This window comes from Mus pahari, chromosome 10 (genome assembly GCF_900095145.1).
Source record: "Mus pahari chromosome 10, PAHARI_EIJ_v1.1, whole genome shotgun sequence".
NCBI lineage: Eukaryota > Metazoa > Chordata > Mammalia > Rodentia > Muridae > Mus > Mus pahari.
Genome location: NC_034599.1, coordinates 83,636,302 through 83,662,552, shown reverse-complemented (window position 1 = coordinate 83,662,552; position 26,251 = coordinate 83,636,302). Strand labels below are relative to the sequence as shown.

The following is a 26,251-nucleotide window of genomic DNA, read 5'->3' as shown; positions in this document are numbered from 1 at the left end:
TATATATATATATATATATATATATATATATATATATATATATATAGTCCCTGGGTCTTATATAAAGCAGGCTGGTTTGCAACTCACTTTGTAGCCCAGGTTGACCTTGAACTTCTGACCATCCTGCTCTTTGTCTCAAGCATATACCACCATGCCTGACTTTACTCTTTTTTTTTTAATTAGTACATATTTTTAAAAATTAAGACAAGTACATAAAGTAATCTAACATGTCCACCTGCAAATGCGATCTCAGAGGTGGCAATGGCTGTCATTTTTTGTTTCAGTCCTTGGTTCTTTGTTTAAAGAAAGGGCTATTTCAGCTTGTTAATTTTTTTGTTGTAGACACTTGCTGTTCTTCCCCTCGATGAGGAAGGCGTTCATCCTCCAAATAACTGAGTATGCGGCTTGTGACATTGCGATGGACACAGATTAATTAAGGAGCCCGGTGAATGCTGCATGTTGCCCAGGGCCACATGGGATTGAACTTGGGAGCAGGACGAACAAATAGGCTCTGTAATATTTAATGGTTCTCACAGGAGGACATGATTAACTTGTTTGAATACTTAAAAGAGCTGAAGGGAGCCAAACCCTGCTATTGGGGGATAGGTAGGAACTGTGCAGTGTTCCTTAATAAGGAAGATTGTCCAAAGGACCTTACCCGTGGGGGCAGAATGGGAACTTATGTGTAGGCTATCCGAGGCTCTCTTGATTTTGCCAGGTGCCGAGGCATGGACGAGCTCTGGACGAACGCCTTGAAGTTAGGACTTTGACTACATCTTTCTGTCCCCACCATTCCAAGCCCCCTGCTTTCATTCCCATGCATGTTTTTATATTTTCTTTTAATAAAACACTCCTACGAGATGTTTAGGGTTTGTTTCTAAGTTACAGTGGTTTAGAAAATCCACATGGAAGCTTATGTTTCCATGGATTCTTTATGTTTTGAGGTGTATTCATAAATTTATTAAATATATATGGATTCATATGTTGAGTAACTCCGAGCCAATTCATCCATGGCACTCTCCTCCTATAAAGAACACCCGGGAACAGTTTTATTTGTGAACCCATGTTAGTGATTAAGTTAAATATCTTACCATAAAAGAAATAGTATTTGTTGTTTTAGAACTTAACTACAAGATACTTTATTTTAAATTAAGAACTTTATTTTTAGGTCCAGAGTTCTGTTTATAACATCTGTCTAAAATTTTACTAAAAGGCGAATTTTCTTTCTTTAGAAAATCAATCTCTCTCTCTCTCTCTCTCTCTCTCTCTCTCTCTCTCTCTCCTCTCTGTATGTAAAAGAGAGAGAGGAGAGAGATCTCAAGACAAGATCATGAGTTTGGCATGCTTCCTATAGTTTTGTAAATTTTGCTGCATTTATTTTTAAGGTTATGTTTTTCTGGTGAGGTTTTTCATCATTCTTTTGTAGTAGTTTTATGAATTGCATTTTTGTTTAATTTAAAGTCATCTCTCCTATATTAATATAATAAAAGTAATCGTATTGAATACTTAGTATTTGGCAAGTACTTTTACAAAAGTAACTCAGCAATATGACATATGACATGCTAAAGCTAAGGAAACACAGACAGAGAAACTTGTAGGTTCTGTGATCACAGATCTAGTGGACAGAATGGCTTAGATGAGAACTTGGGCAGCTTTTTCCAGAGTCTGTGATCTTTAAGAAGTATGTCATTTTATGTCATTTTATCTGCAGTGAATATAAACCACACTATGATTTTTTTGTGTGTGTGTGTGGGGCTGTTACATCTGATTTTCTTTATATTTTCACTATGTATGTGATTTTATTTCTGGATACATCTCTTACAGGTAGTATAGGGCTGTTTTATTTTACTTTTTGAGAATACAAATTGAGAGTCGTTGCCTTTTAACTGGCTAATTCATACTCTTTACATTTATTGTGATAATTCTGTCATCTGGTTCTGAAGTCCTCCATGAAATGTTACAGTTTATTTCTGCTCTTTAAATGACCACCTGTAATGTTTTCTAACATTATTTTAACTTACCATCCAGCCTTATTTCACTTTTTTTTTTTCTACACCAGATAATATAAGGAAACTCAAAAAAAAAAAAAAAAGTTTAAAATCTCATCTGGCCCTTTTCCATTTTGCTTGTAAGTCATCAAATCATTTTATGTTTGTACAGTTTTACGACGTGTTTGTTTCTTTTACCCAAATTCAGTTTATTCCTGAGGAATATGAATGAAAAACTATGAGTTTCTCTTTAATTCTTTAGTTCCTCAATAATACTTTATCTTATAATTATGAACATTTTATTTTCTTTACCATGTTAAGCATTTTATTTCTGCTTATTGCTTTTAATTCTTGAAAACTAAGACTTTTAACATTCAACTTTTTAAGTTGGAGTTTTCTTTTTGTTTCTGACAGACTTGAGTTTCAGTGTGGTGTGTTTAGGCATCTAAGTTACTCTTAGTTAGTCACCTTCTGATGCTCTCCAGCACTTATGTAGGCTTTGTTGTTGTCCTTTGTTTGGCTTTGGGTTTTTTTTGCTCTTTGAAGGTTTGTGCTGTAAATTCTGGAACATTCCTAGATATTATCATTTTTCTGCCCCATCTCCAGGAGGATGTCCCCTGTACCACCAAACCTCCCCATTTCCTGGGGCTCCAAGTCTGTTGAGGCTTAGGTGCATCTTCTCTGACTGAGTCTCAGACCCGGCAGTCCTCTGCTGTATATGTGTTGGGGGGCCTCATATCAGCTGGTGTATGCTGCCTGGTTGGTGACTCAATGTCTGAGTAATCTCGGGGGTCCGGGTTAATTGAGACTGCTGGTCCTCCTACAGAGTCACCCTCCTCCTCAGCTTCTTCCAGCTTCTCCCTAATTCAACCACAGGGGTCAGCAGCTTCTGTCCATTGGTTGGGTGTAAATATCTGCATCTGACTCTTTCAGCTGCTTGTTGGACCTTTCAGAGGGCAGTCATGATAGGCCCCTGTTTGTAAGCACACCATAGCATCAGTAATAGTGTCAGGCCTTGGGGCTTCCCCTTGAGTTGGATCCCATTTTGGGCCTGTTACCACATCTCTTTTTCCTCAGTCTCTTATCGCTAGTTATTTTGTGTCTCAAGAATTTTTTTATTTTGTGCTTAAAATTTAAAACTATTACTACTATTTTTATTCTAAGACAGTATACCTACATTGTCCTAAGCAGTTTTACACATTGGTATTAGGGAGATTGTCAGATAGAACAGGTTTTGATTTCTTAGATTAAGAACTTTTGTACCCTGGGGCAACAACTTTAGACCCCAGAGAATTTAAGATACTGACCTTGTTTTATGTGTCTAAGACACACACACACACACACACACACACACACACACACACACACACACACACACAGTGCATTGTTAACTACAGAACCTAGGCAGAGGTTGACACATGTCTTTGTTTCCTGTTTGGGCTAACAGACACCTCCACTCCATTTCATTCTTTGGTTTGAGTTAGACAGAGAACAGCTCAGTGCCTACTCCAAGCTCCTGCCAATGATGCTTCTCACCTCCTTCCCTCTGATAGGACCTCCCCTGCCCTCCAGCTTAGGTACTGCCCCGCCTCCTTCTGTGATTCCCAGCTTTATCTTGCTTTGGTTTTCTGAGCATTTATCTTGTCCCCTTGCAGGTTTAGCATTACATATTAACAACAGCAACTTCCCAACATGCTTTCCAGCATTTCTAGGAGATCAGAATGGGAGCTCTCTCTCCACCACTATGCTAAGAGTGTTCCTTTCTCTTGGATCTTGGGATAGCTTTCTAACATTTTGAATTCTAAACTAAGGGCTTGGAGACAAAGCTGCGCTTCTCAGGGGTACACACTGGGTAAATAGCACAGCAGTTTCCTTCCCAATTCCCTAATACCCTCTTCAGTCAGATCTGTGAGGAAAAACCTGGTCTTTCCTTCCTTTGATTTGAAATTTAAATGAGGGGTAACACAAAGAAGGCGACTGCTCCAGATCACACACTTTGGTTCTCTAGGCTGAGCCCTTTCTTTTATAGTCCTGCATTAAATCACACGAACAACCACAATCTAAAAAATTAAAATGAAATAAAATAAAATAAAATAAAGGCCAGGATTTTCCGTGATCCCGTAGATGAATTCTCTCTCGTGGTGTGCTTTATGAGTATGCAGTGAGAACATTATGGCTATTTCATTCTGTCTTCTGAAAAGGATATGGGAATGCCTTTAGAGCTGACGTTTGCTAATCCAGTTCAAGGCTATGCCTCCACTCTCATCAGGTTTCTGAGCAGTTAGTGACAGAGGGATGATTAAACCACTAAAGGACTGAGCAGGAGCGACATAGAGAAGCTTATCTTCTGTCCAGAGATCCCACACAGCACTCCTAGAGGCTGCTAGCCTTAACCAGAGAGAAGCCTCTTTTCTGCTCTAGTTTGATTAAGATCAGATGTCAGCACAGTGAGCACTTATGTCTCAGGGGGGAGAAAGAGCAGACATTCACTTCAGCCTTTGTACGCCAGCCTTTATCGCCCGCTAGCATGTGGCTTTTCATTCTTCGGTTTGAGTTAGATAGAGAACAGTCCAGTGAACACTCCAAGTTCCTGCTCCCTATGACTTTCAGTCATCGCACACCAGCCTTTATCACTGATAGAATGTGCTTGAAAAGTAACAAGACTCCCAGTGAATTGGGGGGTCAGGGTGGGAGTGGGACAGAAGTCAGACATCTGGTTCCTGCCCTTTCCAGAGCTGCATACCATTCTATAGTGAGAGCAGCCATAGACCAGGAAACACAGGAATCTGATTCTCCTCTTGTCCAGGCACATCAAGGTTTCTGAAAGGTGGAAGAGAATGTGGATTCAAGAATGTGGGTCCCCAGTTAAAGCTCAAGAAGAAGGAAGACCAAAGTGTGGATGCTTCAGTCCTTCTTAAAAGGGGGAACAAAATACTCACAGGAGGAAACACGGGGACAAAGTGTGGAGCAGAGACTGCTCCACCTGGGGCTCCATCCCATTTACAGACACCAAACCCAGACACTATTGCACTACTGCAGATGCCAAGAAGTGCTTGCTGACAGGAACCTAATGTAGCTGTCTCCTGAGAAGCTCTGCCAGAGCCAGACAAATACAGATGCTTGTAGTCAACCACTGGACTGAGCACAGGGTCCCCAATGGAGGAGTTAGAGAAAGGACAGAAGGAACTGAAAGGGTTTGCAACCCCATAGGAAAAACAGCAGTATCAACCAAGCAGACCCCCTCAGAGCTCCCAGGGACTAAACCATCAATCAATGAGTATACATGGAGGGACCTATGTCTCTAGCTGCATATGCAGCAGAGGATGGCCTTGTCAGGCATCAATGGGAGGAGAGGCCCTTGGTCCTGTGAAGGCTTGATGCCCCAGTGTAGGGGGATGACAATGTGGTGAGGTGGGAGTGGGTGGTTGGGAGGGGGAGCATCCTCATAGAAGCAGAGGGGATAGGATAGGGGGTGTGTGTAGGGGATACTGGGAAAGGGGATAACATCTGAAATGTAAATAAATAAAATATCCAATTTTTTTAAAAAAAAAAAAAAAAAAGAAAAGAAAAAAGAGGAGAAAAAAAAATGTGGGTCCCAACCTGGGCACCTATATGTGGCGTGGTTACCTTCATCCCAGTGCTATCCTTAGAGCCTTTGACAGCATCCCCACTCCTATCTCCTGCAGCCTCCTTCCCTGGAGCCAGCATCCTGCCTGTCAAAGACAACTGTGCTTCTGTCCCAGAGTATCTGAGACTAGGTAACTTAATGTTATTCTATTGTTCATGGTCCTACAAGCTAGGTGGTTGTATAGGAAAGCAACAGCTTCTAATGTCTGGTGAGGACTTCCTTATGACACCCTCAGCCTGGCTGAAGGCAGAAGAGCAAGCATGTGTCAGGCTGTATGAAATGTCTTTCAAAGGGACTGTCATCTCACCCATTGGACACACCATGACATATAATCATGGCCCATCTCTTGACTGTATCTGAATGTTGAAGGCATCTATTCAAAGCACAGCATACCCTACTTAAATTTTACCTGCCTATCCATTCCTTCTACTTTTCTTTTCATAATCAAACTCCGTTGCCCTGTACCATCTAACCACCTTCCTTTTGATTGGAGCACTTCTTGACCCTTACTTATGAACTCAGAATACCCATATATTCAGTCTTCTAGACCACTGGAGATGGTACCATCTCTTCAAAATTATCTTCCCCTCTCGCCTTTGGCTGATTCCATCTATCTCATTATGGACTAAGACACCTTGCTTAAACTCCCCTGGCCTTTACCATTCACCATTGGCATGTTTTAATGAAAGCTTGTAGAAGTACGAGTGTCAGGAGCTCTGTTTGCCAGAACCAGATCTGCCCCTACTTCTACGGGTGCCTTATCAGCTCGTCCTCAATTTCCATATTCGTAAAATGAATGATCACTGTAGCCACAACCAGCACTGATCCTAAAGACTGTTTTCTTCCCTGAGACCATGGGCTCCAAGAAGAGAGTAGCATTAGCTTTTCTGGCTGATCCCAGCACAGTTCTTTGTTTGTTTGTTTGTTTGTTTTTTTGTTTTATTTTGTTTTTTCGAGACAGGGTTTCTCTGTATAGCCCTGGCTGTCCTGGAACTCACTCTGTAGACCAGGCTGGCCTCGAACTCAGAAATCCGCCTGCCCATGCCTCCCAAGTGCTGGGATTAAAGGCCTGTGCCACCATGCCCGGCTTCCCAGCACAGTTCTTAATGCTTATACTACCAATACTTGATCAGTTGAGCCATCCTCCAGCCCCAGAGAAAGGCACTGTCGTGCTAAATGATTACAGACAAGAGTCAGGTGCAAGGAGTGAGTACCAAGTAGAAATGGTGGGGGAGCAGGCTGGCCTGGGAGTCACATGTGTTGAGAACTGAGAGGACATCCCTACTTACTCTGAATAGAAACTTCATTCCTGGCTTTCAGAACTTCCCTATGGAATGAGTTTATGATCTTTTTTTTTTTTTTTCCAATTTAATAAGAGCTGAATAATGAGCCTCACAACCAGCTTGTTATTTTCTCTCTGAGGGGATGTGTAAACTAGGCAGAAGCAGTAACTCATGGGACTAGTGAAGGTCTCTGGAAATGTGTGCTTGAGAATGGAGTTTCCCACAGTGGGAAATCAGAAGGCTTTAAAGAACTGGGGAATGGAAGAAGAGGGAGGCCAAAGTCAAGCTTCAGGCAGACGTGTATTGCTCTTTATACAGAATGGGGTCAATTTTCAAAGTTGATGTCACAGAGTAGGTCAGCCCCAGAGAGGCCCTTTCCCCCCACTTCATCACATGTGGACACATCTGCTTCTTTTAATACATGGTTGAATCTGGTATGGTGTCAGAAGGTTTTGGGTCTCTTATTCATTATTGGACTTCAGACAACTTAGGTATTTTCTCTCGTTAGTATAGTATTTGCCTGTCAGTTCTTCAGTTTCCTCATCTGTGAACTGAGGTTGTTCTTCTTACCCTGTAGAGCCTTTCGTGTGCTCAAGGCTGCAGTCTGCCAGTGGCTGCCTATTGAACACTAGCTCCTGATGTCACTCAGAGAGCCTGGGAGCTTACCGTTCAGTACCCCCACCCCAGCTCCCATTCCTCTCTGGCTACGTTAAAGTTTCATAGCAAATCTTACAGCTTCTCTAATGATTGGTCATCCTCTGTGGGCATGCCACCCCTAAATCCAGTTCCCTTTTCTCATCCAATGCCAGTTGTGTGCATGGCATATGTATGTGTTCACAAGGGTGTGTGCACACGTCTCTTGGGTACCTGTTGTTGTGATTAAAATATCACAAGTAAAAGCAACTTGGAGAGGAAAGATCTTATTTCATCTTACAGCTTTTAGTCGGCCTGAAGGGAAGTCAGAGCAGTAATTCAAAGAAGGAACCTGGAGGCAGGCACTGAACTGGAGGTCATGGAGGAATGTTGGTTATTGTCTAGCTCTCCATGGCTCACTCGGTTTGCCTTTTATAAAACTGGAACTATCTGCCTAGGGGTGACGCCACCCACCCGTGCTGAGCTGGGCTCTCCCACGTTAATCATTAATTAAGAAAATGCCCCAGAGACTCAGCTGGAGCTAAGCAGAATGGAGGCATTTTCTCAACTAAGCTTCTCTCTTCCCAAAGGACTGTAGTTTATGTCAAGTTGACAAACACTAACCAGCACAATATGAAGGTATTCATTGTTAACATTGGGTGATTTCCCTATTGCTCTCCACTTTATTTTGGAGGTGTGTGTGTGTGTGGGGGGGTGTCTTAAACTGAGCCTTGAACTCTCACTGACTGGATTAGGCTAGGAAGCTGATGGGCTCCAGGAATCTGTTCATCCTTTTCCTCCTAACCCCCAACACTGGGGCTACGTAGGCACGCTGCAGTGCCTGGCTTTTTTATGTGGGCACTGGCTGTCCAAACTTAGATCTTAGATGTCTGCACAGCAAGCACTTTACTACTGAGCCATCTCCACAACTCTCTAATGCCAGTTTTCATAATAATAAAACATGACCCAGGCTTACCCACAGCTTTTATACTTTCATAAGGAGACAATGAGTCTTAGGTTTGTAAATAGGTTCTTTTTTTTTTTTTTTCAAATAGATATTTTGGGGATGCATTTAAGCCAAGTAAAGCAACAGTGAGAGCAGGGAAGGCTTCCCTGGGGAGCCATATCTTGGGGCTTTCCTGGGAGGTACACAGTGTACACAGCTTGGAGTAAGCTCAGCCCAGCAGTCCTGGATTTAGGTCTTATTGCTCTCAGTTGCTATAGCACTTTGAGTTCCCCAGTCCCATTTCCTCATCTGTCAGAGAGTAATTGTGAAAGTAAAAGAGGTCTCTTAAGGTGGTTACAGGGATTAAAGTAAAAAAATTGCTATGAATGCAATTTGTGCCACCAAATCCATAAAATACGGTACGCATTTGCTGCACACGATTCTCTAAATTACATTCATTTGTCCTCTACTCCGATAGCTACTCCCATTTATTTACTTCAGGACCAAGCGTGACAGATTGTCCTCGCCTCTAGCAAGCCAGAACATCCTGACACAGAATGTTTTCATCGGAGGGAAGCAAGGACTGGGGCAGGGCAGAGGCACTGTGTGGGCGAAGTCCATCTCCTGGTGGCTTGTCCCTGGCAGGAACAGAGCCCATTAAACTTTATTTTCTTTTCTCATGCAAGTAAAGGCTAGCCATGAGTTTCCAGATATCCATGGCAGATACCATGCTAAGATTTATACAAGCCTATTAAGAGCAGCTGCCCTGAGGACAGAGCAAGAGCCCATGGCCTCCTGCTATTTAAGTATAGTCTGAGGAAATGAATTGCTTTTGTTGAAAATGAGCTAGACCTTCCAGAACACTGTCAATTTAAAAATCAATGGCAATTAGAACATGTCTAGTCTTTGGGGGACAGAGTTTGGCTGGACTGGAACTCACTTTGTAGTCTGGGCTGTCCTGGAACTGGCAGTAATCCTCCTGCGTCTGCCTTGTACGTGTTGGGATCCCAGGAGGGTAACAAACCTGGCTTCAGTGGGCCCTTTCTACACAGCATGAGCTCAGGGAAGTGAACCCACAGTCTGTACCCACTGATACATCTTAAACCTCAGAAGTCGGTGCCTATGTTTATCAACAGGGAGTTTTCTTTTAGGAATTTGATTCGATTGGATGCTTTAAATTTTCCTGTTTCAGATTAGCTCATGCTGTGATTCTCTTCCTTTTTGCCCTCAGTTGAATTGAATGCAGTGATAGCAGGCATACACACAAGGAAGCTGCACGTGCTATGGAGGGCCTACACCTGCCAGTGGACCCTTGGGAGTGAAGGTTGAAACTTCCATTTCATCTCTTAGAAAGACACTGATGTGGCCTAGGCCTAGTATGGGAAGCATGCCTGGTCCAGGATCCACCTAAAGCTCCTGCGGGGCAGCAATCAGGGTGGCCAGTGTGGGGAGAAAAAAGAGGGAACACTCCGCACTGATGTGACCATTACAAAGGCAGAACCAACAATATGCTCAACAAAGTGACTATGAGGAAGGGTGCCGTGTCCTGCAGGCTGACTAGGCTAGTCTCCCTGGGTCAGCAGCTGACATCAGGGGCTGAGGCACAGGCGTGGCTTTTTCCATAGGGTAAGTTTGCAGGCCGTCATTAGTTGAAATTCAGGGCTAGAGGCAAGCTCTGCAGTGGGACTGACAAAATCTGCAGAGGGACTGCAGCTCTGTAGCTGCACTTGTTCAGGGCAGCCCTCCTCTGCAGGCTTGGCTGGCCAATGAAAATTAGAAATGACAATGTCCACTATATGGTATCCATAATAGCAACAAAATTATTGTAAACATCCAGATAATAAGAAATGCGTAAGTAAAATACGTTACAGCACACAGTGAGCTTCACTGAACACGAAAATGTTATAAATGTACATTCTTACAGTGCAACATATCAGATTAAAAAAAAAACCTGCCAGGACAGGTAATATGAATAAAGCATGAAAGAAGCCGGAGTCAAAAGACTACACACTATACTATATAATCCCATTTTATTCCCATTCTGAAATGTAGATCAGTAGTTGCCAGGAATAAGATGTAAGGGGCATGGAGAAATCGTCTAGAATGGTGGTCTGCATTGTGGTCATTGTGTTTGCTATATACATCCATCAAGTGCAAGCAACAACACACTTAAAAGTGTAAATTTTACTGCATACAAATGATGCCTTAGCTCAAAAATTGTATAAAACTTTTACAATAAAAGTATGATTCTCTACTGAGTAGAGACTATGAAAATAAATCTGCATAAAGTAAGATCTTCATGATTCGAAATTATGCATTCCTAGAAACTAAAATGAAGGAAGATGATGTGTACTAAAATGTAAACAGTTGTTAAATTTGGGTTTTAAATACGGATCTCTTTCTGAAACGGTACTCTCTTTAGCTCGATATCTTATCATGCAAATTTTTAGTCTTGCAGCAAAGTTGGAAGAATATTATCTTGAATAATCACGCATCCACCATCTGGATCCAGCCATTAACAGTCTACTATATTTGGTTGATCACATATCTATCCATCACCAAGCTGTGTGATTTCTTACATACTTCAGAATAACTTGCAGGCATCTATACTTTTGCCCCTAAATACTTTTTAATGCAGATTACTGTTGCAAGCCCAATAGTGAGTTTGATTTCTTTTCCTATAAATTTTACACACAATGAAGAGCACAAATATTAGCAGTATCTTGACTGGTTTTGACAAATATATATGTCAGTGTAGTAACTGATGCTTATTGAAAGATCTAGAACAGTGGATCTCAACCTTCCTAATGCTCTGACTCTTTAATACAAATCTTCATATTGTGGTGACCCCCAATCATAACACTGTTTTTATTGCTACTTCATAACTGTAATTTTGCTACCTTTATAATCATAATATAATATCCGTGTTTTCCAATGGTCTTAGGCAAATCCTGTGAAAGAATTGTTCAACCTCACAGGTGAACATGTCTAATTTTTTATTGATTGCTTCTTTAAGGTCAATTCCTAGGAAAAGAATTGTTAAGTCAAATGCTGTGAACATTTTAAAGCCCTGAGCCACTTTTAGTTATTAAAATGCTTTTCTTGTATTTCCTTAAATGGTTCAGACCAACCTGGACCTAGACCTGTGCTGCTGTTTCTAACTGCCTTTCCTCCCTTTCTTTTCTGCTGTTGTCAGGATAGAACTGACTGATGCTCCAGTGTAGTCAGTGAACTTGCACATCTGAATCATGGAGGCCAATCAGGAAGCTTCCCTCTTTTTGGTGAAGATCTTAGAAGAACTGGACAGTAAACAAAATACCGTTTCCTATCAAGACCTGTGCAAGTCACTCTGTGCCCAGTTTGATCTGTCTCAGCTTGCCAAACTGAGAAGCGTGCTTTTCTATACAGCATGCCTCGATCCCAACTTTCCAGCCACTCTATTCAAAGACAAGATGAAGTGCTCTGTAAATAATCAGCAGTCAAAGAAAATCATGGTGGCAGCAGATATCGTGACAATCTTCAACCTGATCCAGATGAATGGGGGCACTGCCAAGGAGAAGCTGCCCACAAGTTGCCACAAGGTGCGCAAGAAGGAAGCATCCTTTGAGTCTTGCCGGTCCGACACCGAGGTGTGCAGCCCGACAGTTTGTGAGCCTCTGAACTGTGAGTTGAGTGAGAGACCCTTCAGCCGAGGCTACCCCACCAGGCAGTCATCCAAATGCCGGAAGATGGACTGTAAGGAATGCCCACAGTTTGTCCCTGCCTCTGAGCCCAACTTCCTGTTGGGTGTTAGCAAAGAGGTGAAAAATCGGGCAGCCTCTCTGGATAGGCTGCAAGCCCTGTCCCCCTATTCTGTGGCCAGCCCTCAGCCCTGTGAGATGCAGAGGACCTATTTCCCCATGAATATTGAGAACGAGTCCATTTCAGATCAGGACTCTCTGCCCATCAGCCAAGGCATCAAAGAGACCTTCATCTCCAGTGAGGAACCATTTGTGGTTCAGTCCTGTGTTCAGAAAAGGAACATCTTCAAAGAAGACTTCCACAATCTCATGACTGTATCCCCCAGTTTGGTTGGTACAACTAACAAAGCAGAAGAGGATCATAGGGAGCCCCAGAATCAGAAGGAGCTCCACAAGCCACCCTTCTTCAACCACAGCTTTGAGATGCCTTACCACAACCAGTACCTGAATCCGGTGTATTCCCCCATCCCTGACAAAAGGCGGGCAAAGCATGAAAGCTTAGATGACCTTCAAGCCTCTACCTATTTTGGACCCACTCCAGTGATGGGAACACAAGATACCAGGCGCTGTCCAGGGAGGTCCAGTAAACAGACTCCATGGCCCGCCAAAAGCTGGAGCCTAAACACGGAGGAAGTGCCTGACTTCGAACGCTCCTTTTTCAATAGAAATCCCTCTGAAGAGAAGCTACGCTATCCAAATTCTGGCAGCCAGACTCCCAATTTCTCAGGCCCAGACAGGCATCCAGTTTACCTGGTGCCAAAGGATCAACAGAAGGTTCTCCCTGCTGGCTATGCAGTGAAACCAAATGGACTCAAATCTAAAGAGATCTCGTCCCCTGTTGACCTGGAGAAGCACGAAGCAGTCAAGAAGTTTAAAGACAAGAGCATCAGCTGCACCAGTGGGCAGCATAGCTCAGACACCAGCAGTGTGGGTACCCAGACAGAGCAGCATGTGCTGGACCCCCCAAAATGCAAAGATTTGTGTACTTCGGGTCAGGCCAAGTACAGTGACAGGCATGCCATGAAGCAGTCGGACGATGACTCAGAAATCGTCAGCGACGACATCAGTGACATTTTCCGGTTTCTCGATGACATGAGCATCAGCGGCTCCACGGGAGTGATACAGTCATCCTGCTACAACAGCACCGGCTCCTTGTCTCAGCTTCATAAGTCAGACTGTGATAGTTCGCCAGAGCATCACCTCGCCAAAATCACCAATGGGGTCTCCAGCAGCAAGGGAGACAAGTGCAACCGGCCTGAAAACGTCCATCACTCGGAGGAAGAGTTGAAGAGCAGCGTGTGCAAACTGGTTCTCAGGATTGGTGAGATCGAGCGGAAGCTGGAATCGCTGTCAGGGGTCCGAGAGGAAATCTCCCAGGTCCTTGGGAAACTCAATAAACTGGATCAGAAAATACAGCAGCCGGAGAAAGTGAATGTGCAGATTGACCTGAACTCCTTGACGAGTGAGGCACCTTCTGATGACAGCGCCTCTCCGAGGGTCTTCCGCGCACACAGTGGCTCCCACGGACCTAAGCTGGAGAACAGCCCTGACTGGTGCTGCTCAGACGCCAGTGGAAGTAACAGTGAAAGCCTGCGTGTCAAGGCCTTAAAGAAAAGCCTCTTTACCAGGCCATCTTCCAGGTCCCTGACTGAGGAGAACAGTGCCACAGAGTCTAAAATTGCCAGCATCTCGAACTCTCCCAGAGACTGGCGAACCATCACATACACCAACCGGATGAGCCTCAACGAGGAGGAGATAAAAGATGCAGGCCCGGCCAATAACAAAGATTGGCATCGGAAGTCTAAGGAGGTAATGGAAATTTAAGTTCTTGTGATTGGTTTCAGCATAGTCACAGCCTCAGACATTCCATGGAAAACCCTTGCCTCTTGCTGGTAACTGTGCCTTGCTGGTTCCCCTTCCAGAATTGGCAGGCTCTGCACATTAGAACAGGGAGGGCAACACGAGCAGGCTGTTTGTTCTGCCAAGGTGCCAGTCAGTTGGGTGGCACTCATGCTGGGATGCTGCCGCCAGTAGACAGTGCAGTCGGGATATTGGACAGGTGGTGTGAGAAGGATTTTGCAGGAGGGGGAGTGCATCAAGGCAAGGCAAACATCACCAAGGTCATCTTCTTGTCCTTGCTGAAGTAGTAGGATCTGTACCAGGCAAGCAAGGGAAGAGGCTTGCTGGTGTCCTTGCTGTTAGGTCTCGTGCATCAATTTTGTTGCATGCATTATATTACTCTTGAAAATATGAGCCCTTCCGCTATAAGATGAATAGTTTATTACTAAGAATAAGGAAATGATGTCATTGTTCCGCCAAGGAAAAGCAACCAATCATAAAAAAAATGTCTTCTTCTTCTCATTAGTTGCCTTTTTCCTACATAACTATGCACTTCTCCTGTGAGTGCCACTTTTGACCATTTATCAAAGACCTCCCTCTACCAGTGCTGGAATCCAAGCATGTATGTGCTCAAAGACTTCCCTGTTTTGTCCTGTGGTGAAAGGGACTGTTCCAGGGACACGCATCCTATCCCTGCACTCCAGCTAGGTTCCAGTGACTCCTCTCTGCCAGCACAATGCAGTTTCAGGCTGTAGCTTGTCTTCCTGCCACTCTCAGCTTCTGTGGTCTTTGGACAGGCCATGCGCTGTCCTCCCAGGGTCTCTGAGGACTGGACTGTCTGTCTTTGGGAGGGAGAAGTAGGGTGGGCTTTAAGGATGAGGAGCCAAAGAAGAGGTGCAGGTTTCCCAAGTGATGTTCAGATAGACAAAACTTGCAAAAATGAGTTTGAATTCAGGGTCCAAATGAGAGGAAAGGAAAAATTAAGGAGCATTATTTTTTTGTTTTCTGATCCCAAAGAAGCCCTTGTATCCCATGGCACTTTTCCCCATTATACTACCTGCCATAGATACCAGGCTCAGGCGAGATGTCTGGAACCTAGGGTCTTATATAACATTGAAAAATGGCGATTAGAGAACTCACATGGTTAGGTGATTGTATTGCCAACCCCAAGTGAACCACTCTGACCTCCACGGCTTTGCCAAACCAGCAGGGCTGGCTACCACCTTAAGTAAGGTCCACTCAAAATGTCTCACATCGAGACGCTACTGTGTGAAGGAACCCCACTAGACTGCATGACTATATTTATTGTGACTTTTCCTCATGGTATTTACCACCTCTTGTTGATGATCTTTCTCGGGGTAACCAGCTTTGGTCGCTGTCTTCAGCTTTGATCCAGTGTCAGAAATTGCTGAAGACCAGGCCTTCAGAATGTCCTGTCGCCATGCCCAGTTCTCAGAGTCCTCGGGTCTCGGATGATACTTTCTGTTCCTTTTGTAGCCAGTGTTTCCTCTTCGGTTCACTTGTGGGGAATGGCCATAACCCAGCCATGTTCCCTGCGGATGAGCTCCACATGAGCTGTGGCTCACACATGTTCAATCTAGCTGCCAGCGTCGACCTATTTACCTTTTTGCGATTTCTCATGCATCTCTGCTTTGGTTGCTTGTTGGCATCCTCTAGTGCAGCTTTCACACCATACCCCCATCTCCCACCTCATCTCACGGATGGCTTCTGTGTTTGCTTCCCTAAAAGAATTCTCTATAGGTGTGCAGTGCCTCTTGCTATGAGTGTGCAATTCCTCTTGCTCCCACACCCTCTGCAGTCTCCTTTGCCTCAGCAAAAAAAAATCTTAAAATTCTCACCCAGTCTTTTGAAGATTTTCTGTTAGCTCTCTGTCTGTGTCGCTGTCTCTTTTTCTCTCACTCGTGTGTGTGTGTGTGTGTGTGTGTGTGTGTGTGTGTGTGTGTTCATGCATGTGGAGTTAGAGGATAGCTTGTAGCAGCTGACTTATCTTTGTCTATCATGTGAGTCCTGCAGATTGAACTCTGATCATCAGGCTTGGTAGCAAGTGCCTATACGCACGGAGCCCGAATTTCACATACTTATTTCTATCCAAAGTGCTGTATTTTACCTCAAAGCCCACCCTGCCTTCATGAATCTACTTGTATTTCTCCCCGAAAGGCTATGGCCACTCACTCAGCCACCTACTCAGTAAATATTTAAGGAATTGTTACAGCCAGGCCTTGTTAGATGATCAAATGTTTCTTCACATCATTTCTACATTACTTCTGGTATGATTTACTTCTTCTGTGCTTAGGATGAGGTGAGAGTGGCTGGTGCTGATCTCTGCATTCTCAGGCCTCTGGGTTCTGCGTGTTCCTCAAGGCCTCTTCATTCACACATACCTGGATACTTCTACAGGGTTTGTTGACTGTCTCTGTCTCTAGCACTCGTTCTCTTTGTTCAGATGTACTAGACAAAAACCCTTTACTCAAACATACAGATTATGTATGTATATACTGACTACGATCTTAGAGGATAAAATCCATCAGTAGCAGGTACAAGCCTGGCCTTGATGAGATATTCTTAGGAGCGTGAGAGTCTAAATCCTGGCTCTGTCATTTCCATAGCTGTGTGGGCAGCACTGAGTCTATCTCTTAAACTCTCTGCCCCGATCTTCCACATCCTCAGCGGGGATAGTTCCAGTTCTGATGCTTGAAATGTTAACGAGTCAGTGGTATGAGATGCTGCACATCTGGCACGAGGCAGAGTGGCAGATATACAGTCAGCCCAGTGGCTATGACCAAGGTTATCCTCCTGAGAATGTCTGCCACCCTTGGCTTTGTGCATGATCTGCTTACTTGAGGAGCTCTGCAAAGGCTGGGAAATGGGATGTAAGTGGAATAAAGAAAACCAGTGGAGCCTCTTAGAAGCTCCTGGGCCTTGATGGGTTAGAAAATAAGAAGGAAATCCATCCATCTTCTTGTTTGACTTACCCCAATCTGTACCTCCTTGCAAAGCCTTGAGAGCTGAGGTTTACCCATTGCTTCTGAGCTGGTGGATGAGGTGCACTGAGATGTGGGCATCTAGCCCAAATCCAGGGATGTGATAGGCACTCTCACAGCTACCACATTTGCTCATCGTGTGTCCGTGTGTCCTGTGGCCTCCATTACATTTTTCCCCCTCTTTGTATTACAGAAGGCTTTTCTCCCTTTCTCACATGCCCAGAGCTGTAACATTGGACAAATCTTTATGGATTGCCCTATTTATTAACATCATTGTTTTTGAGCCAGAACTAAAACATAAACAAGCCATTCCCCTGCCTTGGAAGAACTCAAAAGTCCAGTGGGAGAGACAGGCTGGCAGACAAACAGTTACAGGTCAGCATGGTAAGTTCTGGCTAAAGGGTCTGTACACAGTCCTATTAGATCACAGAGAGAAACACCATCTCATTTATGATGGAGCTCTTGCTAGAGGATCATTTATGTGGAAACCCCGTGGCCTCGAGGTGAAAATAGAAAGAGCAGAGACCCTGTTCTTAGCAGTTCACCGAGAATAGAGAGGACTGTGATATGCCTCAAGGCCTGAGGGCATGATTGACATTAAGCCATTTCAGACACTCTCCTACCTCCACACTGCTGCCCAAGCTTCTCCTTTATCTTAAGAGATAGGCACACTTAAGATACAGATACAGATACACGGAGAGAGCCACGTGTCACCTGGGAGTCACTAGACACTCCCCATCTGGCTTAGTTTCTCCCTTCCACGGCAGGCTTTCAGTAGCACTTTTGGGTAATTCCATGCAGAATGACCCATGTCGTTTACTCACTGAGTATAGGTAAAAAAATGGGACAGAAAAGAAAGAAGTCAACATGCAGGAGCCAAGCAAAGACTCCAAAGCCAGCTTATTAGGTTTAGAACCCAAGTGTAATCAGCTCTGTGTCCTGGGACAAATAATAGAGTCTTTTTTTCTGAGCTCCATTGGTCAACTACACAAGCAGAGTCACTTCAGGTAAAGAAGGTGTTAGGAACAGGTTATAAAGAACTTACTTTTGTTGTGGAAACATGTGATTTTATTGGTATTATCAAGATCAGAAGCTCTCTTCAGAGAATTCCCAAACAGGCAGACATTGTACGTGTTCCTAAGTAAATTCGTGTTGCTTCCTGGGTGTCTGCTGGGACCTCATTGATTTAAAAAGCTGGCTAGCTACTCAAATGCACTGTGAGACCTGATGGTATCTCTGTGGCTTTTCTGGATATCTTTGTGCCCTTCTGCAGGCAGACAGGCAGTATGACATCCCCCCACAGCACAGATTGCCCAAGCAGCCCAAAGATGGCTTCCTGGTGGAGCAGGTGTTCAGCCCTCATCCTTACCCCACCTCCCTCAAGGCTCACATGAAGAGCAACCCCCTGTATACAGACATGCGGCTGACTGAGCTAGCTGAGGTGAAGCGGGGACAGCCCTCTTGGACCATAGAGGAATATTCTCGGAACTCCGGTGACAAAGGCAAGCTGACAGCTCTGGACCTGCAGGTGAGCCTCTCTGTTCCTGGGTGGGAGGAGCCCCGTCATGGGCGATGGATGATGTCAGTCTGGCCTCTCTCTCTCAACCTTTAAACTCCCTGGGTCCCTACCATGGATTTCTAAACCTTAATAAACAAGAGAGCAGAGAGGTCTTTTTTTTCACTGTAGTTGCTATTTTAAACAAGGGGGTTTATACCTTGCCTATTCGTTTGTAAGCATTTAACAATGAGGGGCCTTGCTTTATGTGTTTGTTGGCCGTCTGATTTGCTAATGATGCTTTGAAAACCAAGTGCAAATTCTAATCTTTGCTCCCAAGACCTGAGCCAAACTGTTTAATGAAACACAAGCTGATTTCTCCTTCCATATGTAGCACGTGGGATAAGCATGTTTATGGGAGCCAAGCTATGGATTATGTTTCCATACGGAGCCACCCCAGGTAAGAGCCATTCCTGGAAGGTCTGTGAATGCCATATGGCTAGAGGGCATGCTTTCTTGTTCACCCACCGCAGGACTGGGTTTTGGCTGCACTTTTTATTTTGGTGGGCAGCTCTAGGTGGTTCCACTCACAGCACTGTCTGTTTCCACATCACTGTAAGGGAATCATCATGGCCACCTGTGGATTTCGCTGTGTGGACAGCAAGGCCATAGAACCTAGGGAATGAGTTCTCTCCAGACAGCCTAACCATTTGAAATATGGTTGCTGACAGCTGTCTGTAGGCGCCCAGTGACCAGGCTCTTGGGTCCTGGCCTTGCTCCATACAAAGAGGGTATGGGAGGTACAGCATGTGGCAGAGAAAAGACACCGGATTTGAACAGCACCAAGGCCTAATCCAAGCTTCCAAAGAGCACTGTGTGGCCTGGAACACTTATGTCACCTACTTTAGCTTTGGTGTCTCTCTTGTGAAGTGGGGATTAACTATTGACATCAATAGCATCGTTGTGAGAATTGAATGTAATCTATGTAAAAGGCTTGGCACTGAGTAGATATTGAGAGACATGGTACTCAGGAGTTGGTAGTGGATGCTGAAGTCAGTCAATGTACTTGGTACTTTCCACATCTATCTCTCGGTTTCAGACATATTTGTCTGAGAGGCAGGCATTACTATGACCACCTCTAATTTACCAAGCAGGAAACAATGGAAGCAGGAGGCTCAATGAATTAATTGGTCCAGGTTAAAGAGGTCTAAGTCTATACTGGACCATAGGGCAATAGGTCTCCTCCTCTCCCAACCCCCTATTCCCCTCCCCGCTTCCCTCTCTCCCTCCCCCTCCCCTCCTCTCCTGTAGTTAGGAGTTTAACAGAATTTCATCTTAGACAAAAGGCTTGCAATAGCTGAGCTCCTGAATGGTAGCAATTTAAGGGAGCCCTGGCCCAATCCTGGGTAACAGGTCTGCGGCAGCAGCTGGAACATTTTAAGCTTCCCCTCCCCTAGCGTACTCTATGTATATAATCTCTCCACGCATACCACATGCCATTTATCTCCTGGGGCTGCTGTTTCTCCTGTCATCTTCCTGATGACAAGCAGGCTAGACCATGTCTTGGGTCTCCCACAAACAGACCTCTGTGCAACTTTGCTATATGTGGCAACCCTCGAATCAGTGTCTTGAGTTATCACAACTGCCAGTTAGAAAACACTCAGAGTTAGAAACAGCTCAACAGGTTTCAATAAGCAATATTGCACGGTGCTCTGAAGGTGACTTTGAAAACAGATTTTGAAAGTTTAGGCAGAGAGAGAGAGGGAGAGAGAGAGAGAGAGAGAGAGAGAGAGGGATTTGTATTTACAAACACACAATTTGGGTAAGTTGGTGTTTTTAAGTATAACGATAAAATTAGAAAGAATAAAATAAAACTGGACATTTGGGTTACAGAGCTTTAGGTGCCTGTGTAGCAATGGAAGGGCAGAGACTCCGGGTGTATGTTTTGAGGATAGAGCACCCATCCATCGCCTGGGGATGTGCTGGTAGCAAGGCAGAGCAGACACAGAGCATCCTCAGAGAGCGAAGCTCCAGCTTGTTTGGTTGCAGAGATTCCAGTGTTGGTCCAGGTTAGCGTTGCAACAGCTTTCTCAGGTCCATTTTTATCCTCATGTAAATCCATTGGTGATATCCACAGATCAAGTAGGCACTGGTGTAGCCCTGGCTCTCATCATTTGGCAGGCCTAATTAACAACTGAGTGTGCCCACTGGTGCTGTCCCTGGGAATCTGGGGATCACCTCTTTGTGCTATGGTGCCATTACTGCTTGAGGTTATTGGAAAAAAAATAATTAAAAATAGTTTATTTCATGGGCAGACTCTTAACTTCTAACCAAGTGTAGACAGCTATGAAAAGAGGCTGAGTTCCTTCTACCCATGATGGGGAGAATGAAGCACAGGATCTGTTGGTCCCTGTGTGTACTGCATCCTTCCTGGAAAACAGGGGAAAGAGCAGCTTGTTTGGCCATAGCAGCCAGGGTTTGCCTTCAAGGTTGTAAGGCAGGGACGGTTCTGTCTAGGTTCTGTCTAACCTCCCACCTAAACCTCATCTTCCTGGGCACAGCACTCATGTGTCAGGTCAGTATTCCAACAAGACAGGGCCACCTTGGATCTTCCTCCTTGAGTGTTTCATCATTCCGCAGGTCTAATTAACAACTGAGTATGTGTGTGCTATCCCTGGGGATTATCTCTCTGTGGTGAGGTGCCAGGGCAGCTTGAGGTTTTCTGTCAGGAAAACCGATAGGGAAAAGTGAAGGGTTTTCATGTCAGGGAGAACAAACAGGGCCTAACTGTGTTCATAAAGGACAGAGCTTTCAATCCCCCTCCCCCTCTCCCTCCCTCTCTCCCTTTCCCTCTCCCTCTCCCCACCCCTCTCCTCCTCCCTTCCCCTTTCCCCCCTCTCTCCCTCTCCCTCTCTCTCTCTTTCTTGTGTATACCTATGCATGTATATATATATGTAAGTCTTGTTTGCATATGCGTGTGTTTGGGTGCATGTGTATTAAGGGGCAATGACACAAACACACAACACAAATTCTAAACAGTGGAACTTAGGCACTGCCGAGCTGTTTAGGTCAGCTTCAGGGAGAGGCTTCTGTGTGCTGGTAGTGGACACTAGGTCCTAGGAGTTTCTTCCAAGAACATTTATGGGCTTTCCCTCCAATGAGAACATTCTGTATTCATTTGGGGTATTGTGGGCAGCTTGCACTGGCTTCTGCTCCTCCATCTAGCTTGCAGAATTTATTAACAGTGTTGAAGTCAGCCCTTGTAAGTTCTAACCTCTTGCCACTATACAGTGTCGTCCAGCCTGCCCCACCTACCCACAGTAGCACCAGAGTGGCTCCAGATGATCTGTAAATGAATGGGCCTGACTCCTCTGATAACCTTGTTTTTGTGCGTCAAATTTAGCATTTCATACAGTTTTTTTCTTTTACATGTCATTAAATGTTATCCTCACTTGATTTACTTAAGTGATTTAAAAGTAGAAAACCTACTTTGAGGTAGAGGCTAGCTAGAACTGGCCTGCAGTCCATAGTCTATGGGCCCCCTCTCTCCCCAAATATATGATGGTTATCAACAGTAGGGAGATGAAATCTTGAGGCTGAATGGCAGTGGGTTGTCAGCCCCCTACAGTATGCAGATGGTATGCCCAAAGGGATGATGGGAAGCTGGTAAAGAGGATTGTTCACTGTAAACGTGAGCAGGTTGAGAGCCAGCATTAGCCACCGCAATACCCAGACACTAGCGCTGAAGGGAGAGAAGAGCTGTGGCCTTTCTTGGGTTTGAAGGGTCAAGGACAGGGAACTGCTTCTGAAACACACTATGGCGCACAGCTCTGCCAGTTAGACTCTGGTAGGAGTCCAGCTGGTGGCAGGTATGACCCAGAAGGAAGAACTCTGGGAGGACCATCAGTCCAACCTTCTCTCCTCTTGTTTCCCTTGACTGAGCCCGCACTGCAGCTCCAAGAGGCACAGAGCAAGATGCAGAAGAAAGTAGATAGCAGGGCAGGTGGGGAATGACGCGCTAGTCACCCCCACTCCACGAAGTGTGGCAAGCCTGGGGTGTTTTATTTTTTTATTTTATTTTTTTAATTCTGTGTGATTAATGTTAACGTGCTCATATGTATAAAACTCAAGCAACTCACAAATGGTATTTGATTTATGATTGAGAGGTTTAGGTGTCCTCACTTGGGACTGTAATATGTTGTTGCATTTTTGTGTGTGACACATTATTAAATGCTTGACATAAACCAAGAGCACAGCTTTGCTTCATGGAAATAGATTATAGCCATCGCCGTGCAATAGGGTTCATGGGAAATGTAGGTTAAATGTGATACTTTCTTCTGCCGACAATACATTAATCCTGGCTAGGCATTTGTTGTAGGAGCTGGCTTTAGGGGGAAGTGCCACTTACTGTAGAATCATCACCGAGCAGGGTGGGGACCGTCTGCTATGAGTCTGTAGTCCTTGACTTTGAACAGTGTTCTAACTTGCTCTTGCAAATGCTTGAAATGGAAATATTTTCCATTTTGATTAAGCTGGAGGTGCCTTTGATTTTCAGTAAAAGCTCTGAGAAATGAACTGACTGAAGATGACAAGACAGTCTTGATTTGAACAGATCTGTTCTTAGAGGCTTCTGGTAGAAAATAGTTTTTAATGAAATTTTTTTTTTGTTTTTTGCTTCCCTTACCGTGGAGGCAGATCACTCTAGGTCATGTAGCCTTGAGATTGAGTCTTGTTTGTCTCAGCCGTTTTGCATACTTATGTAGAGATGACCCCTGGGTTCCCCTGTGTTGAAGCTGTTGCATCAGTTTTAGTGAGGGAGGAGCCAGTGCAGGCTGTGGTGTATGGAATGGGTCCCTGGCAGCCTATTGCTGGCACAGGCCTGGTGGGGAAGCATCTTACCATGATGCAGACTATTTTTAAGTGCTCCAGGAGTGACAATCATCAGGATGTCTTAGACCTGGTTTCAAGTATTAACTTCTAATACCTTCTCTTTGCTTTTAGACCCAAGAATCTTTAAACCCAAACAACTTAGAGTACTGGATGGAAGATATTTATACTCCAGGCTATGATTCATTACTAAAACGGAAAGAAGCTGAATTCAGACGAGCCAAGGTTTGCAAGATCGCTGCTCTTATCACTGCTGCTGCATGCACGGTCATTCTCGTCATTGTTGTGCCGATCTGCACGATGAAGTCCTGAACCTGTGGACTCAGCATTACATGCAATGCAGCTCCTGACTCCCAAAATCTCTCTCTGTAATTTCAAAAGCTGGCCCCACTGTGGCTACAGTCTGCTGGAGTAGAGACAAAATCCTGGATGCTTTTCTATAGTGCTGAAGGTCCTCTCCAGAGAGTATAGACTCTGGAAAGACGACATCTGCCTAGCTGTTAAGCTTTGACATAGCTACACTCTGACTATATTTCCAAAAGTACAATATCCTTTTCCACATAAGGAATGCCATGGATTATCAGTAAATAAAAGTTGGATTCTTTCATTTGGATGGTGATTCATGGTGGGCATTACGTTATACAGAACAGATCCAATACCTGCTCTTTGAAGGAGCTGACTGACATTGACATAATGTTTTTGTTTTTTGTTTTTGTTTTTTTTTTAAGAGCATAGGGGTGAGATCTCTTTCCTTAACACTCTAAGTTTGTTGCTGGTGATGTGACTAGATGTGTGTCCACAAGAACGTGGCTTCTCCTCAGACTTTTATCAAGGGCTATTGACTTCCATCTTGCCCTTCTGTCATTGTCTGGAGAACGTCTGAATTGCTGCAGCTCTTGATGGCAGCTTTCTTCTTTGGCCCAGGCAAGAAGGAGCTGTACTTCCAAGCTAAGCATGATACACAGTATCCTTTTTGTAGAATGGATCAAGATACTCAGGACAGGGAATCTTCTTGTTGTCCCCAAAGTGACGTGGGGAAGCTTGCCTTGCTGGTTGGGGTATGCTCAATATTTGAAGGTCACAGCCACCCTAAATGATCTTTGGTTCCAGCTCTGGCATGTGGCTCTGTTCCTTGATTTTCTAACTCTTGGTGGTCCCTGATACTCTATTCTGAAGAGTTTGGAACTTGTCCTTGTGCCTTGAAGAGCAGAGACAATGGTGACAATTTAGCATTCTAACTATAAACCATGGTTTCCGCCCACCACTGGTATCAACCATTTATGTGGCTTTAAAAAAGATTTTGAATGCTTATTCAATAGATAAAGGTACCAAGGTCTTTTCAACTACAACATTTACTCCAGAGTTTTAAATATTTGTCAGCAGTGCAAAAAAAAAAGCATCTATTTAATCATTTATCTATATGTCTAAATATCTGAGTTTCATTTTTTGTCTTTACTAAGTAAATATCGAGAGCAAGATTTTTTCAAGTGTTCAAGAAGCTGTTGTAATTTTATTAGAGTTTGATCTCTGTCCCCACCTGATTGGTGCTTTGACAATAATTGGGTAGAAAGACTCCTTATCAACTTCTGTGTCTAATGTCTTACTACATATTAAATAAAAAATGGTTGTCAGAAACTAGCAACCTTTAATCTATTTAATAACAAACTGGAGTGTACACACATTTTGGTAGTAAGAATAATCACTTTGGGAAGTGTGCATACTTTATGCAAGTGGAATCTGAGAAGCCTTTTGGTTTCTAAAGCAATAGGAGTCCAGCATCCATCCTAAATATTTCCAAATAATGCCGAGCTTGCTGCACCAGGCCCTGTTGTCCCTAGCCAAGAATAGTCAGTGCATTTTATAATGCTAACAGATGAGGGATGGATTCTCTCACCTGTAGGGGACCTTTTTTCTTAGAGGTCTTCATGGTATCTATTTTTATTGATATGTTTACTTATGGTCTTCAATTAGGTGACTGAAACTTAAGCCTTAGAATGGAGGACTTATTGAAAATGAGTGCATACACACACATATACATGCATGCATTCAAGCATACATACATACATAATACATACATACATATATATACATGTCTGTTGTCAGAAGTTTAGTCTTTTGGTGCTCTATTTTAGATTGGGCACTTCAAATAAGGTTGTTTATTCACTCCAGAAAGGATATTAGGTTACATCCTTTGGAGTCCTTGATCCACCCCACCCCTCTTGTAAGCAATGACTCTATACCACACTGGAACGTAACCACTCTGCCCCACACCACGGATTAAACTATCAAAGTATCAGAAAGAACAGTTTTCAACTTCTTGCTCTGTGGCTTGCTCAACATCTGAGACGAACTCTTCTTGGATTAAAAAAAAAAAGTCTTGTCAGATCCCAGCCTGACTCCTCCCTCTGACAGGTGGGATTATGGAGGCCAGATGGCACTGCTGTGATGGAAACTGCTGATAAAATGAAGCCAATCACAGTCCACTCATCATCACTGCCCTAGGGCAAATCTATTTCTAATGGGCCCTATGTAGATCAGATAATTATAAGACTAATTCAAGAATAGAAGAGAATGGATTCTGTAGAATTTTCCTCATATCCTTTTCATTTCTGGGGAAGTAGGCAAAGAAATAAATGCAACCTTGCTCTTAAGTCCAACTCAGGGTGGTCCCATACGGAAAGCACGGTCCAGACCATAAAGGTCAAGGTAAGACTGGAGGTTTTCTCTGGAAAGTGGCCATCCCCAAGCAGGTGGTACCAAGTCTAGCGCTGATGAACCACACCTCTGCCATGCTTCTGAGGCCATGGATG

General features: G+C 44.1%; 1 protein-coding gene across 2 annotated transcripts in view; it reads left to right on the top strand.

Annotated features, from left to right (window-relative positions):
- Minar1 (membrane integral NOTCH2 associated receptor 1) overlaps positions 1-24,219 on the top strand; it is a 30,948-nt gene extending 6,729 nt beyond the window's left edge. The window contains exons 2-5 of one of the 2 annotated variants that reach the window (XR_003844648.1): positions 11,675-14,027; positions 18,333-18,587; positions 18,949-19,014; positions 23,556-23,641. Coding sequence is in view for 1 of the 2 variants with exons in the window: in XM_021207871.2 (XP_021063530.1) it covers positions 11,727-14,027; positions 18,333-18,587; positions 23,556-23,753 (2,754 nt within the window). In the remaining variant the exon portion in view is untranslated. Of the gene's footprint in view, positions 1-11,674; positions 14,028-18,332; positions 18,588-18,948; positions 19,015-23,555 lie in introns of both variants that reach the window. The other variant, XM_021207871.2, reaches the window with a different exon arrangement.
- Positions 24,220-26,251: the final 2,032 nt, after the last annotated feature.